The 16,527-nt window shown below is 44.6% G+C and overlaps 1 protein-coding gene across 4 annotated transcripts; it reads right to left on the bottom strand.

Moving 5' to 3' along the window:
• Positions 1–445: 445 nt before the first annotated feature.
• Positions 446–15,729, bottom strand: Rwdd3 (RWD domain containing 3). 4 transcript variants are annotated; one of them, NM_001128152.1, is made up of 5 exons: positions 15,573–15,677; positions 2,980–3,467; positions 1,010–1,125; positions 796–911; positions 446–664 (listed from the first exon to the last, which is right to left on the bottom strand). In NM_001128152.1, the coding sequence occupies exons 1-4, from the start codon at positions 15,655–15,657 to the stop codon at positions 797–799; spliced, it is 804 nt and encodes a 267-aa protein (NP_001121624.1). In that variant the 5' UTR covers positions 15,658–15,677; the 3' UTR covers positions 446–664; position 796. The 4 variants fall into 4 exon arrangements, with proteins under 4 accessions (NP_001121624.1, XP_038959012.1, XP_038959010.1 ...); XM_039103084.2 differs by lacking the exon at positions 15,573–15,677 and adding an exon at positions 14,501–15,080 and having other exon boundaries at positions 446–911; XM_039103082.2 differs by lacking the exon at positions 1,010–1,125 and having other exon boundaries at positions 446–911; positions 15,573–15,729.
• Positions 15,730–16,527: the final 798 nt, after the last annotated feature.

Consider the following 16,527-nt stretch of genomic DNA (forward strand, 5'->3'; position numbering starts at 1 on the left):
ATACAAATAATTAGTCAGTGAGTTTATCTCCCCTTGGACATGGTAAGTACATTTTAACACTATTTGAAAGATTTTGCAATGAAAATTGTAGAGCTGTAGTTTTGTTTTGTTTTGTTTTGTTTTCCATCCAGAAAACAAGGTTCACTTTGTTGGACACATTTCTCTTGTAAAACCAGGAATTATTTTTTTCAAATATGAATTTCGATTTGAACTTAATATGTAGTCTTACAGCTAGCAATACCGTGTCCTCTTGGGACACCAGAAAGCAACCGTGTTCTGTAAAACTTCTTGGTTTTGTATTCAGTCCAACAATTTATGCGACTGCACCAAGAAAGGGGTGTTCCATTTTTTGCAACATTCAACTTAAAACATAATAAGCCGAATGGGGAGGAGGCATGATTAAGAGCCAAGACGTAAACATGAGAAAAGTAAACATGAAAACAAATCACTTTAAGAAATCATTTAATTACGAGAAAATTAGCCTGGAAATTGCAGACTCCCAAACAAATTGTCTACATAAAGACAACAGCTCCTTTACAGTCATGGGTTTTTATTTCTCCTCCAGACAATCCCGTCGATTGAACCTAGTCTCTTCTGGCAAACGTTAGAATATATGGGATCTTTTCATGTTTAATATTCCATAAAACAGGACTCACTTTTCTTCCTGAAATGAGAATGATTTTGCTTCAGAGAGGTTTCAGATTGCTCTCTTCTGACTACTTCAGTGAGCCCATCCCCAAAGGCAGCGGGAAAGCACAGAGGCTGTTTTAGCATTGGTTCCTGTCATTCATTCACCTCATTTCACCAGCCCAAGTACACACTCTGAGAAGAGCTCCTGAAGTCCTGCAGTTTCAAATTCCTTTTGTAACTCCTCCAGTGTTGAATACTCTTTGACTTCAAACGCCAGAAACCTGTATTATACAAGAGAAGCTCATGAATATGCGGGGATTTGTCAGAGGATAATTACCCATTCAGTTGCTTTTGCATCTGCAATAGTACTAAATTATACCTTTTGTGTTCCGTTTGTACTTTTGTTTCAGACAGTACACTAATCATTTTCTCTTTGCATTTCTTTCCACTTGAGTCCACATCTACTTTGGAGGTTTTCTGAAGAATCAGGTACTCCTAAACGATAATCATCGGTAGGTTAAGTGCAGAGCGTGTGTTAAACGGCACAAGTCCTGTTCTAAAGGAACCGTAACCCACAGACGTTTTCCTGCTTAAAGAGCATTCTCAGAATGTAGCGGTGAGTGACACGGTGTCTTTACATGGCTGGCAGAACACTGCTCCGGTGAATGCAGGTGTTAAGATCAATAAGAACCAAGCGTTCACCTTTAAGTCTGGACTGGACCACTACTAGGGTGAGTTATTTAAACCCTCTGTTGTTTAAACCAATTATTTAAACTAGTTACTTAGGCTGGTTCCTCAAAGTCTCTGTCCACGCCACACACCTGGACTGGTGAGAGGATCCACCTCCTGGTGAATCTGGGACAGCTGAGAGAAGTCAGACACGCAAAGCACCTCTAGAACGACAGCCTTCCAGGGCACAGAACACTGCTTTACAACAACCACTGCTGTCACCAAGCTGGCTGCAAATGGGGCCATCAGGTACACCACCTACTGCCCACCTGTAAATGTACCTGCCGGCTCCTGTCCTAGTATACAATCATTCATATATATATATATGTATGTATATGTATATGTGTGTATATATGTATATATATGTATATATGTATATGTATATGTGTGTATATATGTATACACTCTGCCAGTGTAAAACTTATTAAGTGAGCTGTAGCGCTGTTAAAATTTAAGACATAATAAGCAGGTTTCCTTGTCCGGCTCCTCATAAAACAGGCTAGGGGGCTTCCGGATGAAAGCGCAAAAGTCTGAGGATGACGGCTTTGAAAGCTGCCGCTGGGACAAGTCAGGTGGAAAGAAGAAGTCAGTCGGGAGGGGTGACATGCTGACAGTATTGCCGACCCTGCTTCTTCTGAGGCTGGCTCTCAGCTGCAAAGGACAAGCCTTCCTCTCAGGTACCACAAGCACAGCACTGAGTGCCGGGGTGCACGTTTAAGTGCCTGCATGTTGGGAATTTTGCAGCCTACTTACAAACATACTCCTTGTTGTGCTGAGCTATGGGAAACATTAAGATGTACAAGCTTTTCATTCTCGTTTATACAGAAGCAGCTTCTCATTAATACAAAACAAATACATGTCCTCGGACTTTCTCAAAAACTGCTGCTGGTGCTGGAGAGGTAACTCAGCAGTTAAGAGCACTCTGTGCTCTCTCAGAGGACCTAGGTTTGATTCCCAATGCCCAAATGGCAGTGAATAGCTGCCTGTGACTCCAGTTCTAAGGATCCAACACCCTCTTCTGGCTTCCTTCGGCACTGCTCATACATGGTGCACAGACATGCATGCGAGCAAAACACCATACACATAAAAAAATAAAAAATAAAAATGAAACTATCAATTCATTAAGTGGCATAATTTTTACATTATAAACTTATGCTAACCCTGAATCTTGCAAGTTTATAACTGTTGTTACGGACAAGACACCACTTTTTTTTTTTAAGAACTGGGGAAAGATGGGAGGTGGGGGAGGTGCCTAGAGAGATGATGGCCCAGTGGTTGAGAACATGGTTGCTCTTCCAAAGGACGTGTTTGATACCCTGATCTCACAGTCACCTGTAACTTCAGTCCCGGGAGATCTGGCACCCTCCTCTAGCCCATGAGCACCAGAAACTTTTCTAAACTCACAAGGTGCACAGACATATACAGAGAAAATATCCACACACATAAGATAAACAAATATTAAATAGAGAGAAAAAAAAACCAAAGTACCATTTTACATGACAGTAGGCAAATCAGAAACACCATGCTTCGAGTATCCCACTTTTATAAAACACACTTAAAAATACACCATGTTCAACAGAAAGCAAGCAGATTCATATTCAAAATGAAGTTTTCCGGCACCTTGATGTTGCTTCTGTCTCCTTGTAGTAAAATCAGTATCATTTTACCCATGAACATCAGTCTTCCTGTCAGCCTTAACTCTGAAGCCCACTTCTCCACAACTTTCACATATTTAGTCCTCGCTCTCATGTGATCTAAACGCAAAAGAGTCATCCACAGTCCGCCGTCCACAGTCGAGCTTTCTGGCAGAGTACACGTCCCATTGCTGCTCTCTGTCTCTGTCTGGCTGAGGATGTGTCTGAGATTCTGCTGAGTCCAAAGAACCAGCTCGTGAACCATCGGTTCTGACAGAAGCCTCCTGGCTTCTCCGAGTAGTTTCTCCTTCACGGTAACACACTGGGCCCTGGTCAGACGTTCCGAGTTAACCGAAATGCCGGGTAGACACGATGGGTAACCGGCTGGTAAGTGGAACGCCAACTCTAAGGGCACATCCTCACCCGCAAGTCCTTCAGCTGTTGTGTGAATTCTAAAGACAGCCCCATCTGTCTCTGGAAGACATCCAAAAATAATCATTAGCTCTACATAATTCAATCTCAATGGAATACTAATCAGTTAAAATTTTCCCTTTTAAACCCCAATTTATTTCTCAGAGGAAAACTCCGAGTTTATTTTATGAAGAGACACACAATGCAAAGAAAGGCATGATTTACAGGTCATTTCCCCCCCAGTCATAAAATACATATGAACAGCACCACACAAGTGCACATGCTATTCACTCTCTATCACCCATCTTCACGGAATTATCAAAAAGAGCAGTTTTGATTCATTAATTTCCTTCCACATTTCTCTGATAATTATGAAAATCATGAATCAGCTCTTAAGTTCAATGGAGGAGCAGTGTGGAACCTGGGTGGTGGCGGGGCCATGCAACGCAGCTGACTGGCTGGGAGGCTGAAAGTGACGGGACCCAGTCTTCTGATTCAAATACGCTCACGTCAGAGTAACCTGAAGGCAGCAGGATGACCTGAACCGGACCACACAGCCTTCAGCCTCCACTGGCTCCCTGAGAAGGGGCAGAGCTCGCCTAGGAGACGAGATGAAATATTCTGCTCTCTTTCAGACGTGCTTGGCTTCCCGACTCTGATGTGTTCCACATCACTTCACCCCACTTTCCAAAAAGTTGATAAAATGTCAGGCTAATTCATTCTGCGGGGGGCAAAAGTGCCCTGATCAGAGAGTGGAGAAGGGAGCCAGGTCCAGACACAGGGCTGTGGGGCGAGCCTGCCTCTCTACGCTCTTTCTCTGTGCCCCTGCTCTATTTCTCAACACAGGAGCAGCCAGATCCTACACCTGGATGGCTGCCTCAACAAAGGACACCTGAGCACACCCTCTGTAAAGAACCTCACAGAACACGGAAATCTTCTCAGCCATCTGATCCCAACGGTATATGAAAGCTGTTGGGTTGTGACCATATAGGACCAAGCACATCTGTTACAGAGTGTTTCTTTAATAGATGTCAATACCAGCTGCCAGGAACTATATTCAGACACCATTCACAATCACAGGCAGTAGCCATTCCAAAGACCATATAGTCTTTTCTTTTACGTATGTAAAGTATATGCTATATAAAAACAAAACTTTTGGGGTTGGGGATTTAGCTCAGTGGTAGAGCGCTTGCATAGCAAGCGCAAGGCCCTGGGTTCGGTCTCCAGCTCTGAAAAAAAAAAAAAAGAAAAGAAAAAAACAAAACTTTTCTAAATGCTATCACATGCTTCAAGTCTCTTTGTTCCTCCTTCCTTCTCCTAGCATACTATCATCATCACTATTATTATTATTGGGGTGTGGTGAGGGTTTGGGGGAGGGTCAAACAGTTCTGCCTCATCATCTTGGAGGAGTCTGGCATTGTCAGACCCTTGTGCAAGCATCTCCACCCACTGAAACATCTCAAGGCTCCCCTTTCTCTCGCTGCATTCATCTTTTTAATGGTGTATTTTACTGTCAAAGTGGGCTCCCATAGTATCAGTTCAGTTACTATATTTTGCTGTGTAGGGCTTTAATGGGCCTGTAAACAACACAGGATCAACAGGCAGAATAAACTTGTCAGCAAACGTGCAGTGAGCCTACATTCTCTCTCAATGAGGGGGTAGAATCTTTACTCTTTGATCATTCGTCATTCCACAAGCATACATTGAGTACCTGTCAACACCATGCACTGTGCTGTTCAGAAAAGAATGGGTAAGACACAGATCTGTCACCATGGCTCAGTCCAGGGTGGACACAGATCTTCCTGAATGTCTAGGCTACACCTGCAAAGTCTGCCATTAGAGATATGTGAGCATACGGTTTCTTTCTTTAAGGGTTTTGTGTGTGTTTGTGTGTGAAAGAGAGACAGAGACAGAAAGAAGCACAGAGAGACAGAGACAGAGACAGAGAGACAAAGAGACAAAGAGAGAGAGACTTACATAGTCCTGGTTGGCCTGGGGCTTACTGTATAGGTCAAACTGCTTCCCAAATGCTGAAATTAATGGTGTGCTTTGGCATCCAGTTTTAAGTGTGTGTAAGTGTGTGTATGTGTGTACGGCAGGGGGTGGGAGGGAGAGAGTTCCCTGTGGCCTCTCTCAGTGTCTGTGGAGCTTTCCTCTGGGTCTGAAAGCAGATGCTTTCTGACCAGCACAATACGCATAGCATATTCTTCTAAGATCAAAAGTTGAGAAAAATTTCAACAACTTTCATAAGAAAGGAAGGTCTATCTTTTATTAAATGTATTTACCAGATATACAGAAACATTAAAATTATACAGATTTATGTAGTGTTTATCATGATATTTTGATACCTTGTAAATCAAGGTAAACTTACTGATCTCCTGAAGACTGTGGGGTTCTTAAGCTCAGTGTCCCTCAGTGTGACAAAGACCCTTAGTGTACAGTAACTATGCATCTACACCCACTTAACCCATGCACTACCTTGTGCATGACAGTCTGGATGTAAATTGCATGCCACAAGCTCATCTGTTTGCACACTTGGTCTCTGGTGGGTGGTGCTGTTCTGGAAGGTTGTAGAACTTTAGAAATATGGGGCCCTGCTGGAAGAAATGGGTCTCTGTGGAGTGGACCTTCAAGTTTATCCTCTGGCCATACTGGTGTGTGGTTTCTGCCCTAATCTGTCAGAAGCCATCTAGGAAAGGCTGAGGCATGAAAGTGAGTTTTCTAGAGATGGCCCACCATTTTGCATGCCCTTCAGTGGGTGACCTCTGAGATGCTGGTCCTTAGAGGATCATCCCAGAACTGCTTCTTGCTGCTGCTATGCCTTTCCTGTCACTATGACATAACCTAATGATCCCTGGGTATCAGCTGCCCTATTGGGCAGATTTCCTGCAGATCAACATGAAGATCTACTCTCATACAGTAATGCTGTATAGACAAATCGATGGTTTCATGATTTTCTGATAATGATTCTATAGAACTCTTAAACTGATACAAGTAATCTCAAGCCTCCTATAGAATAAAGCTGCAACTGGAGCTCTGCAAACCTTGACATATCACAGCCTAGTTGAACAAGGATAAGAAAGCAGGCTTGGAAGAAATTTGTGATCGAGGAAAAACATTTATTCTTGGTCAGGTCCAAGGATGAAGTCACATGTGTACACTATGATAAAAACACGCCCATGTGAAACTGTTGCTTTGAACTTATGAGCTTATAGAAGGAAACACTACTTTGAACTTACTATCAACATCCTTCTGTATCTCCCTTTCGTGCAACATTTCATCTATGAGGTAATTTTATAAAGAACTTCTCTCTAAGAAGATATAAGTGGCCAGAGAGAAGGAATAAAGTTTGGCATTTGAAGCTCTGCTCCATCCACCAAATGTATAAATGTGCCATTTGGGACTCAGCCTCATTCATCAAATGTATATGCCTGACTGTCTATACAAACATACATACATACATACATACATACATACATACATATGAAGGTTTATGTGTATGTATGTAAATATGCATGAACACTTGTGGAATTGTTGAGACAAGTGATCAGGCCTGGTCAAAGTGTGTGTATATCTGTGTGTGTCTATGTGTGAGCTTGAATTCTCCCTTTTCCTCTTCTCTCTGGCTAACAAAGAGTTAACAAGCTCCAAGCCACTCTCCTGGCCACCAAGGAATCCTTAAGCCAAAGAGAAACTAAGTTGTTTTTGTTGTTGTTCTTTTGTTTTGTTTTTTCTTAATCCCCTCCTGCTAACAGCAGGAGTTAATTACCAGAAGCTTTTGGGCTTAGAATAGCAAAGAGTTAAAGGAAGAGAAACTTTACAAAGAGTAAGCAACTTTTGACCCCTACAAGGACTGATGCCACCCATCACTGCCTGCCTCAGTCTACCTGGATGCCTGGCTGGTCACTTAGACATGAGAAAAACAGCCTCATTCTCCTGCGGCCACAGCTGAAAGCCCTTCTGGAAGCCACTCTTTTCCCACCATGATGAACTGTACTCTTAACTATGAGACAGAATAAACCCTGTTCTCTCCCGTTTTCTTGTGTGGTGTTTGCTCACAGTACACCATGAGATGTGAAACTAAGAGAATTTACCCAACACACACAACATGCTGGGCGTTCAGGGAACAGTACCATCCATCACCACTTGGGGGTGCTGCCTCCTTCTTGCTGAAGTCAGGAAAGCTGCCCCTGGCCCAGAAAGTGGCAACTGCTGGATCACTTGGCAATATATACATTTTTTTCTCTCTCTCTCCTGCTCTTTCTTCTCTCAGAGAAAGAAGTGTCTTTCTCCCACAGCAAATCCTCCCACCGTAGTGTCTTATTCTAACCATTATAACTTCCTGTCCATTTTCTCACCCTTTCTGCTTCTTTCTCTTACTTAGAAAATGTTTGCTTATAAAATACCACAAAAACCCAATGCTGCTAATTCCCCAACAAGCGTCAGACCTCTCTCTCTACCATTTGTCAATCTCCACAAGATATAACTTTAGCCACCTATTCCCATTTTCGCAGAAACCAGCCTCCCCATAACTGCTTAAACGGTAACTTCTAATGCCATTTCTCTCTGAAGCGTCATTCTCAAACATGACACATGACCTCTACAATGCTACTCTGAAGAATGGGGAGAAGTTAACAGGCCTGGGTTGCTTAGATGAGCCTGAGTCCTTAGAATATTCAGTCTGATAGAAGTGTGTTTGGTATGCTTAAGGGTTTGGAACCCATGGCCCGAGAGAAGCTGAATGATTTACACTTAACCGTGGTACTGTGGAGAATCTTCTTGCTCTGAGGTTGAAGTCAGCCATGCAGGTGTGCATTCCTACGTGAGGCCTGATGGAGGCAGACATTTTAAATTGTACTGAAACACCTGCTCTCTGAAGCTTCAGTCTCAAATGAAGCTATCACCTCCTGACTGCTACTGTGTGGGAAAAGTGCACTTTCCGGTTGGCCACACTTCTCCCAGGCATCGGATGCTTCTGTAAGGATCCGGCAATGCTTGCACAAGTCCGCCAGAGGACCATGTCCCGTCGCTTGCTCGTGGATTCTCCTGTGCCTTTCCTTGACGATTTGCTCTCCCCTGCTAGTGTAACAAAAGGCACTTCTGAGTTTAACAGATTTTCTGTGTCTTATAAATCCTTGTAGGCAATCCCTGAGTTTTCCCTGGAACTTCACCTCAGGATTGCTTCTTGCAGCTGACTTGACTTTCCTGACATTTTAAATTAACATAATAGTCCCTGGGCACTAGCGTATTGGGCAGATCTCCTGCAGATCAACTTAAAGATGAACTTTCATGAATTAATGCTGTTTGGATGAATCAATGGTTTTATAGAACGCCTGATTTGATTCTAATAATCTTAGGAGGAAAAGTTTTAAGAGATGGTGTTAGTTGTTTTGCTGGAGAGGTGTAATAAAGTAGAATCGAGGATGGAATGAGTCCACTCCTCAGAACAGTAAGTAAAGTCTGCATATAAGAAATACAATGAGCTTTCATAATGACACTAAAAAGAGAAATAGGCTTGGGACAAATTTGTGTTCAAGGAAAAGCATTCAGGTCCAAGGATGAAGCCACAGGTGTGTACCACGATAAAACAAGGCCATGGAAAACTGTTGCTTTGGACTTAATATCAACAGCCTTTTGTAACTCCCATTTTGTGTACCATTTTATCTGTGAGGTAATTTTCTAAGAACTTTTGTCTACAAAAGGGCCCGAAAAAAATAAAGACGGTGTGGTGTGGTGTGGTGTTGTGTGGTGGCTTGGAAAGGTCTGTCCCATCCATCCATCCATCCATCCATCCATCCATCCTTCTATCCAAATGTATATGTCTGTTTGTTTATATGTACATATATAGGTACATGTGCATGTATGTCAGCACGCATGAATACGTGTGGAGTTAATTGAGACAGGTGGTCAGGCCTGGCCCAAGTGTGGATGTATAAATGTATATGTGTCTGTGCAAATATGCCTGTGTAAAGGATCTTAATTCTTTTCCTTTCCTTCCTCTCTGGCTTACAAAGAGTTAACCAGCCAGGTTAATGGATGACTTCTGACTGCCTGGCCAGAGTGCTGGCAATAAATCCGTTACCTAATCCCCCACTGTCAGGCAAAAGGTGGTAATTCCTCTGGGGCTTCTGGCCCCATATAACTAAGAATTGAAGAGAGTAAATATTATCAATACTAAGCAACCTTTACACAAAAAGCAAAACCAAGCTCCTCACCCCCAACCCCCTTAACTACCACCCCCTCACCCACCTCACCCCCTCACCCACCTCACCCCCTCACCCACCTCACCCCCAACCCCCTTAACTACCACACCCTCACCCACCTCACCCCCTCACCCACCCCTGCTGATGATCTGCTCACTCTCCCAGAGCAGAGCAGACCCAGCCATGGGCAGGCTCCCCAAAATTATACTTAACCCAAACTAACTTTTTCTCTACCTCTGAAGCATCCCAATTTTGTCTTTAAAGAGTAATATCACCCTCCCCAAATGGAGAAGGATTTAATAAGAAACATGTTTTATAGCTATATAGATTTTATAGCTTATAGCTTAAGTTTTCGTTACTGGCCATAACCATGGATGTCGTAACTATAGGAGTCCTTGAGACCTGTGCTGTGCTAAGTAACAGACCTACGAATGTATGCACCCTGTTCCTCTGACCCTGAGTAGACTTACCCGCATGCGAAGGGCCTTTGCAGACCTGAGTGAGGGGATGTCACTGGCCAGTGCGTGCCACAAACACACACCAGAGCAGCAAACTAAGGCGCTATCTGCTAAGCAAATGAGAAGAACTGAACAGGCCCCATTCTGATGTCAAATGTGGTGGGAGACCAATCAATTAATCAATCACAGGATCTCTTTAAAAATTCATCTTCTCCCCAAGAACTCTTTAGGGGACAGGTGGAGATGCAGATTTTACCCACTGACTCATGAAGCTCTGCTTTAATCTGATGATGGAGGAAGAGGCCCCTCAGGGATGGGGTGCAGGTATACAGCAAGAGAGGCAGGCAAATGGACTCCCAGGGGCTGGGGGCGGGGCTGGGGGGGAGCATCACTTCCATCAGTCTGATTTCATCTGGGTGGAAACTGACTTTGGACTTCTGGCCTTCACAACTTCATTCAGTACATTGAAGATGTGCTGTGTTTAAGCCACCCACAGGCGAGGACTGGATGCAGCAGCCACTGTGCACCACTGGTAGCCCCTGTGGTAGCCTGTTACTCTGCTACATAAAAAGCCAGCATGTTCCAGCCCAGTGCAGTACATGAACGAGGACAGTCCAGAGAAAGCTGCAGGAGGCCAGGCAAGTTTTTACCTTCATTCTTGTCTTCCTCCCCTTCCTCCTCCTCTCCCTTCTTCCTCCTCTTCCTTCCCCTCCTCCTCCTCTTCTCCTTCCTTCTAATTTATCAAGACAGGGTTTCTCTGTGTAGCTCTGGCTGTCCTGAAACTCACTCTGTAGACCAGACTGGCCTCAGACTCACAGGTCCACCTGCCTCTGAGTCCCAAATGCTGGGATTAAAGGTGTGCCACCGCACCCATTTCCTTTGTCCTTCTGTTATTTTCTGGTCAGCACAGAACTCTCACTTTAGAAAACTGGGAAGGAAAGCACTCCTTACATATTCAGAAGGAAAACTGCTTTGGTTCTTAACACTGGCAGAGTCACAGTCTTCCTAGTTGATCTCCCCGGCCAGTGAGTGCCACAAACACACACCAGAGCAGCAAACTAAGGCGCTATCTGCATAAGCAAATGAGAAGACCTGAACAGGCCCAGTTCTGACGTCAAATGTGGTGGGAGACCAACCAATCAATCAATCAATCTCAGGATCTCTTTAAAAATTCATCTTCTCCCTAAGACCTCTTTAGAAGTGTCTCTCTCTTTTTTTTTTTCTTTTCTTTTTTCCTTTTCTTCTTTTTTTTCCGGAGCTGGGGACCGAACCCAGGGCCTTGGCTTGCTAGGCAAGAGCTCTACCACTGAGCTAAATCCCCAAACCTAGAAGTGTCTCTCTTACCCTTTCATGTTTGATTTGCCCTGGCCTCCATGGCAATAACCAGCTCCCCTTGCTCCAGAATCCTTGTGTGTCTCGTTCTCTCAAAGTCTACTTCTGTTTTTTTGTTTTGTTTTTTTCCTAACAAAAAAGAAAATCGTTCTGCTCTAAAGTTATTATCTGCTTTGAGGTTATTTAAAGTTACTAACGGCTTAGCAAGAGAATGGGTATCAGAAATCGTTCATCCAGGGTTACTCTTTGCCCCCACTCCTCCCAAACCAGGACAGCTAGTACCTCACAAACACCATTCTCCACACACCTCCATCCTAAGAGCTCGTGCCCACCCTACCAAAGTGAAACTCCCAAAGACCCAAGGCTTATCTGGGTCCAAGACGAGGCATTTCCACCCAGCCTAAGCCTTCTAACAAAGATGCAGGGCTTGCTTTCTAGCTCAAGCTCAGACGCACATCAACTATTTGCTTGGAACAGCATTGATGTTACAACCACAACTCAAACTGAAAGAGACCCGAATCCTACTCTTCCTAGCCCAGGCACACACAGAACTTTGGAAGATGAGGCAGGGGGATCTAGAGTTCCTGGTTACATGGGTAGATCCTGTCTTGAAACAATCAAACCTTAACCTTTCCCGAAGACACGAAAAAGAATTCATATTCCTAACATGGCAGACAACAGAAGTTCAAATAAAGAAACTGAATTAGACCCCAGGTCCCATTCTGATTCTGTTTCAAAGGTTTCTCCCTACCTCATCCCTACAACACACGATAAATACACAATCCCATCACAGTGATGCTGGGAAAGTAAACAAAATCTATGAGAAGGAGGTCTTTAGGATTTGTTTAGTGTGCATCCAGAAACCATTTGCATAACATATGTAACTCACGTTCTCTGCACTTGCTTTATTTTGCCCGGTTTTTAACACGTCCTCAAAGCCTTTGCACAGAAAAGCACTCAAAAGCCTCCCGCACACTCCTCGTGCTTCATGAGAGCAAGATTTTCTTTACTCCCACTCCCAGGCCACTCGCCACAAATACGCATACAGAAATGTTGCTTTACGCTTACATTGTTTGTAATCCTCCGAGATTGTTACACACAGTGTCTCTGGGTTTTCTCACGCTTTCATTGTCCCCGGAGAAGGAAACAAGACAACTAAAGAGAATGGAAGGTAAAGGTGGCGAAAATGATGTCTAAGACTATGCGGATTGTAGAGAGGTGCATTCAGCCAGGACAGTCGGCAAACAATGTCAATGTGCACCCATAATGGTTTTGCAAGAGGGTGGAATCCAATCCGAACAACACAAAACCCTCTGGGAAGCTCTCGCCAGCCTACTATGTGATGCACTTGTGTGATTCCTCTCTTCTGCAACTTTTAATCCCGTAAGACAGTTTCCAAAGTGCAACTCCATTAATAATGAGCGCCGGCCACAGTGATATACTCTCCATGACCCCACCAGGAAAATGGATATATTCAGAAGGGACCGCACACATGTATGGTTGAAGGGGAATGTGCCCTGCACCAATGCCGCCACCACCACCACCACCACCACCACCACCACCACCACCACCACCACCACCACCAGACCGTTCTGACTATAAGCCAGAGCCCACCCACACTATTGTTCCGGATGCTCAAATTGTTTCATTCTCAACGCCTGGATTGTTTTACTAAGAACTTTTCCTGCACCAATCCCTCTGCTACAGAGGAAGGGGACAGAGGGCCAAGCCCAGCCCTGTGAGCTCGGTGGTTATTTAATCTATGTGATCATTTGTGATCTTCAATGTGAAATAAAGCTAAGAAAGCCTCTCTTCAAGAGCCACGTGAAGCCACAGCAAACCTGGCACCTGCCTTGACTCACGGGATGGGGACGGGAAACGCCTGATTTTTTATCCCCACTGCTTTCCACAGTTAAATATACGGTGTTTACATTATTTGCAACCCTAAGAGATTGTCACACACAGCACCTCTTCCTTGGAACTTCCTCTAACATCTGAGTGGCCAGGATGTAGATTCCCTCAAATTCTTAACATAAATTACTCCCCACTAAACTGAACCCATTTATTCAAGCCTTTTCAGCTCAGGACCCAAAGAGTTGGCCCTTAGGGTCAGCCTGGGCCTTCCTGTCTTACAGAGAAACACAGGCCCACTGCAATATTCTTCTAATCCCACTGAAGACAGGAGAGACTTATTTGGCAAAGGCTAGGAGTGAAATGATGGGGTACAGGGTGATACCCTGACTGCCACTAACAGTGAGGGTGGTAGCCACGCAGCCTGCTACCCTTAGTCTGCTCGGATAACAGCTCCCACTGTGAGTGTCAAACATTCCTGTTTCAATTGCTGAACTGTTCTACTCTCCAATGAACCTTCTAGAAACAAAATGTCCGAAGTTGTTACACTGAATTCCTTTATAATTCAATTACTTATTGATGCCAGAACACTGAATTAAATTAATTAGGAGGCATGACTTGAAGTCATGCTCAATTTAAGAGCAGATAGAGGGCTGCAGTGTTCTCGGTATTAAGACACCTCTCTCTCTCTCTCTCTCTCTCTCTCTCTCTCTTGGTATTAAGACACCTCTCTCTCTCTCTCTCTCTCTCTCTCTCTCTCTCTCCCTCTCTCTCTCTCTTTCTCTCCCCACTTCTTTTTGGGGGTCTTTCTCTGGCCTATCAACAGTATCTAATGGTCAACCATGAATTTATAAAGCAGTGTCACCAGACAACACAGGTTCGTTCCTCCCAGCTATTGCAAGTAAGCCATGATACAAGAACTCAAAGACACAAGTGATCCCTTTAAATATCTGCCTCAGGCAGAAACAATTATCAATAAAGAGATTTGTGGAGACAGAGGAGATGCTAACCAATTAGGATGCTACCCAATCAGAAGAGGGTGACAAATCCCTACAATAAATCCTTTCATAGGGGGATCTTAAGGAAGTTTCAAAAAGATAAGACAGGTCTAGGCACTTAAAAAGAGAGCAGCTCCATTTTTCTAGAAAGTTCACATTGCCTGAAATATCACAGAGCACCACAAGGGTCTGCAGATGGGTGCGTGCAAGAAGGGATAAAAAGAAAGGGTGAACTCCCAGAGTCTCTGACTTACCATATGGAAACCCAAAGCCCTCTTAATGTAGCTTCCTTAGGTCTAGCACTTTTCACACTTTGTTCTTAGAGGTAAGCCAATGTATGGTCAGAGAGGCGATTTCAATAGCAGTTACAAAGTAACAGTAGAGTGATGGCTCCTATTGACGTCAGAATGTACATGACTTATGACAGCTCGGGGGAGAAGGGAGGATGATCTGCATCAGCACACTTTCCCAAAAGGGGGGAGTCGGGGGCACTTAGTGGTCAAGAGAATTGACTGTACTTCTGGAGGTCCTGGGTTCAGTTCTCAGCACCTATAGGGCACACGGCTCCCAAACCTCAGTAACTCCTATCCCCTGAACGCCCTCTTCTGGTCTCCTTGTGCAGTGGGCACACATCGTACAGGTATATACTGGCAGGTAAAACACACAAACACATTCAGAAAAAACTTTAAAACTTAAATGTGTGTGAGTGGAAGAGGGAAACCAAGGCAAGAATGAAATTTCAGCTTTTTAAAATAAAAACAACAACAACAATAATTGCTTTACAGATTATAAACTCTCAGAGAAGGGGCTCGGTGTCATGCCTATGTTAGAAGAGAAGGCATTCATGAATGCGCGCTGCATGATTACACATCTAGCAGGAGTCTGGAACTGGCTGCCACTTTTCAGCAGCCTAAAAAGATAAAAATAAAAAAATTTTTTTAAGAAAAACAAAACGAAAAATAAAATAAAATCAAAGCCAATCAACTCTGGAGAATTCAAAGCTTCACCCAACCTACAACAACCTTTTCCTGACTGCCTTCCCCGTGGCTGACAACCAAATACTGCGTACTGTTGTCAAGGACGTAATGCACAAATGCTTATGGGGGTACTGACTATTTGGAGGGGCTGGATTCCATGAGGAGGGCAGTGCGCACTGTTTAGTGGCCAGAGAGCACAGGGGAGAAGGAGAGCGAGCTCAGGGAAGGCACTGCCAGCGCAGGCCACCCCCAACCCCGACAACTCCCCTCCCACTCCTACGCAAGGCCACAGGACACCGGGTCTCCCGGGTCCCCGCAGTGGCCGCAGGGTGAGAGGCAGGGTATTCACCTGAACAGCTCAACATCTCCCACTCGTGGGGCCCGCAGAAGATCGCGGCCAGCGCCGAGAGTTCCTGCCTCATCTCCTCCGCCATTTCCGCGTGACCAGAATCCGAAGCCGCTTCCGCCGCCTCCCGGAGCAGAGCGCGCACACGGCCACTGGGGGGCGCCCGAACCTCACAGCCCGGCAGGCTGGGGTGGGCGTGTCTATGGGCGTGGCGAATGTCTGAAAGCTCCGCCCAGGCCCTTTTGCTCTCTAATTCCAATTCGAAGTTCCTTCATTCCCAGAGTTTTTGCCCCCGTTGTTTTCTAGAGCTGAGAGAGACCTGTAAAGCCCCAAAGACCCTACAAGAACACCCAAGCGTGAACCCCTGTGCTTGACCTACACTAGGCTGGGAAGAGATGGAGAGAGTAAAAGAAACCTAAACAAACAAGAAAAGCCAAACAAGGCGAGCCCTTGGTCTTTTGAACCTTAGGTCCCGAGATGTTGCTGTCAGTGATCCTCGCAGTCGGGATATTTCAGAAAAGACTTTGATAATAACCTCCAAGATACTGAACTGGTCACTAGCCCCAGGCTTACAGACAAGGTCTAGATTCCCGGGCCTCTTTTCTGTCAAAGGTGCAGAAAAGAGGAGGGAAGATTGAGAGGAGACTCCCTAACTAGTGGGATAGGGTCCAAAACCATAAACTAGCTTTGACAATTGGTTTGGTTTGGTTTGGTTCGGTTCGATTCGGTTCAGTTCGGTTCGGTTTGGTTCGATTTAGTTCGGTTTGGTTCAGGTGATATTCGATGCATACAATATAATGTGTCTATTTCCACTGTGGCCCCTGAAGCTTAATGGTGAAATCACCATCATTGAATCTTGACCTAAACTTTAAAACACATGCAGTAACAATGGGATAACAGAACGGTCAATGCATCGTGTTCCAACCTCGACTTTGGTGAGCAAAATTAATTTGTGGTA

The sequence above is a fragment of the Rattus norvegicus genome, chromosome 2, assembly GCF_036323735.1.
Source record: "Rattus norvegicus strain BN/NHsdMcwi chromosome 2, GRCr8, whole genome shotgun sequence".
NCBI lineage: Eukaryota > Metazoa > Chordata > Mammalia > Rodentia > Muridae > Rattus > Rattus norvegicus.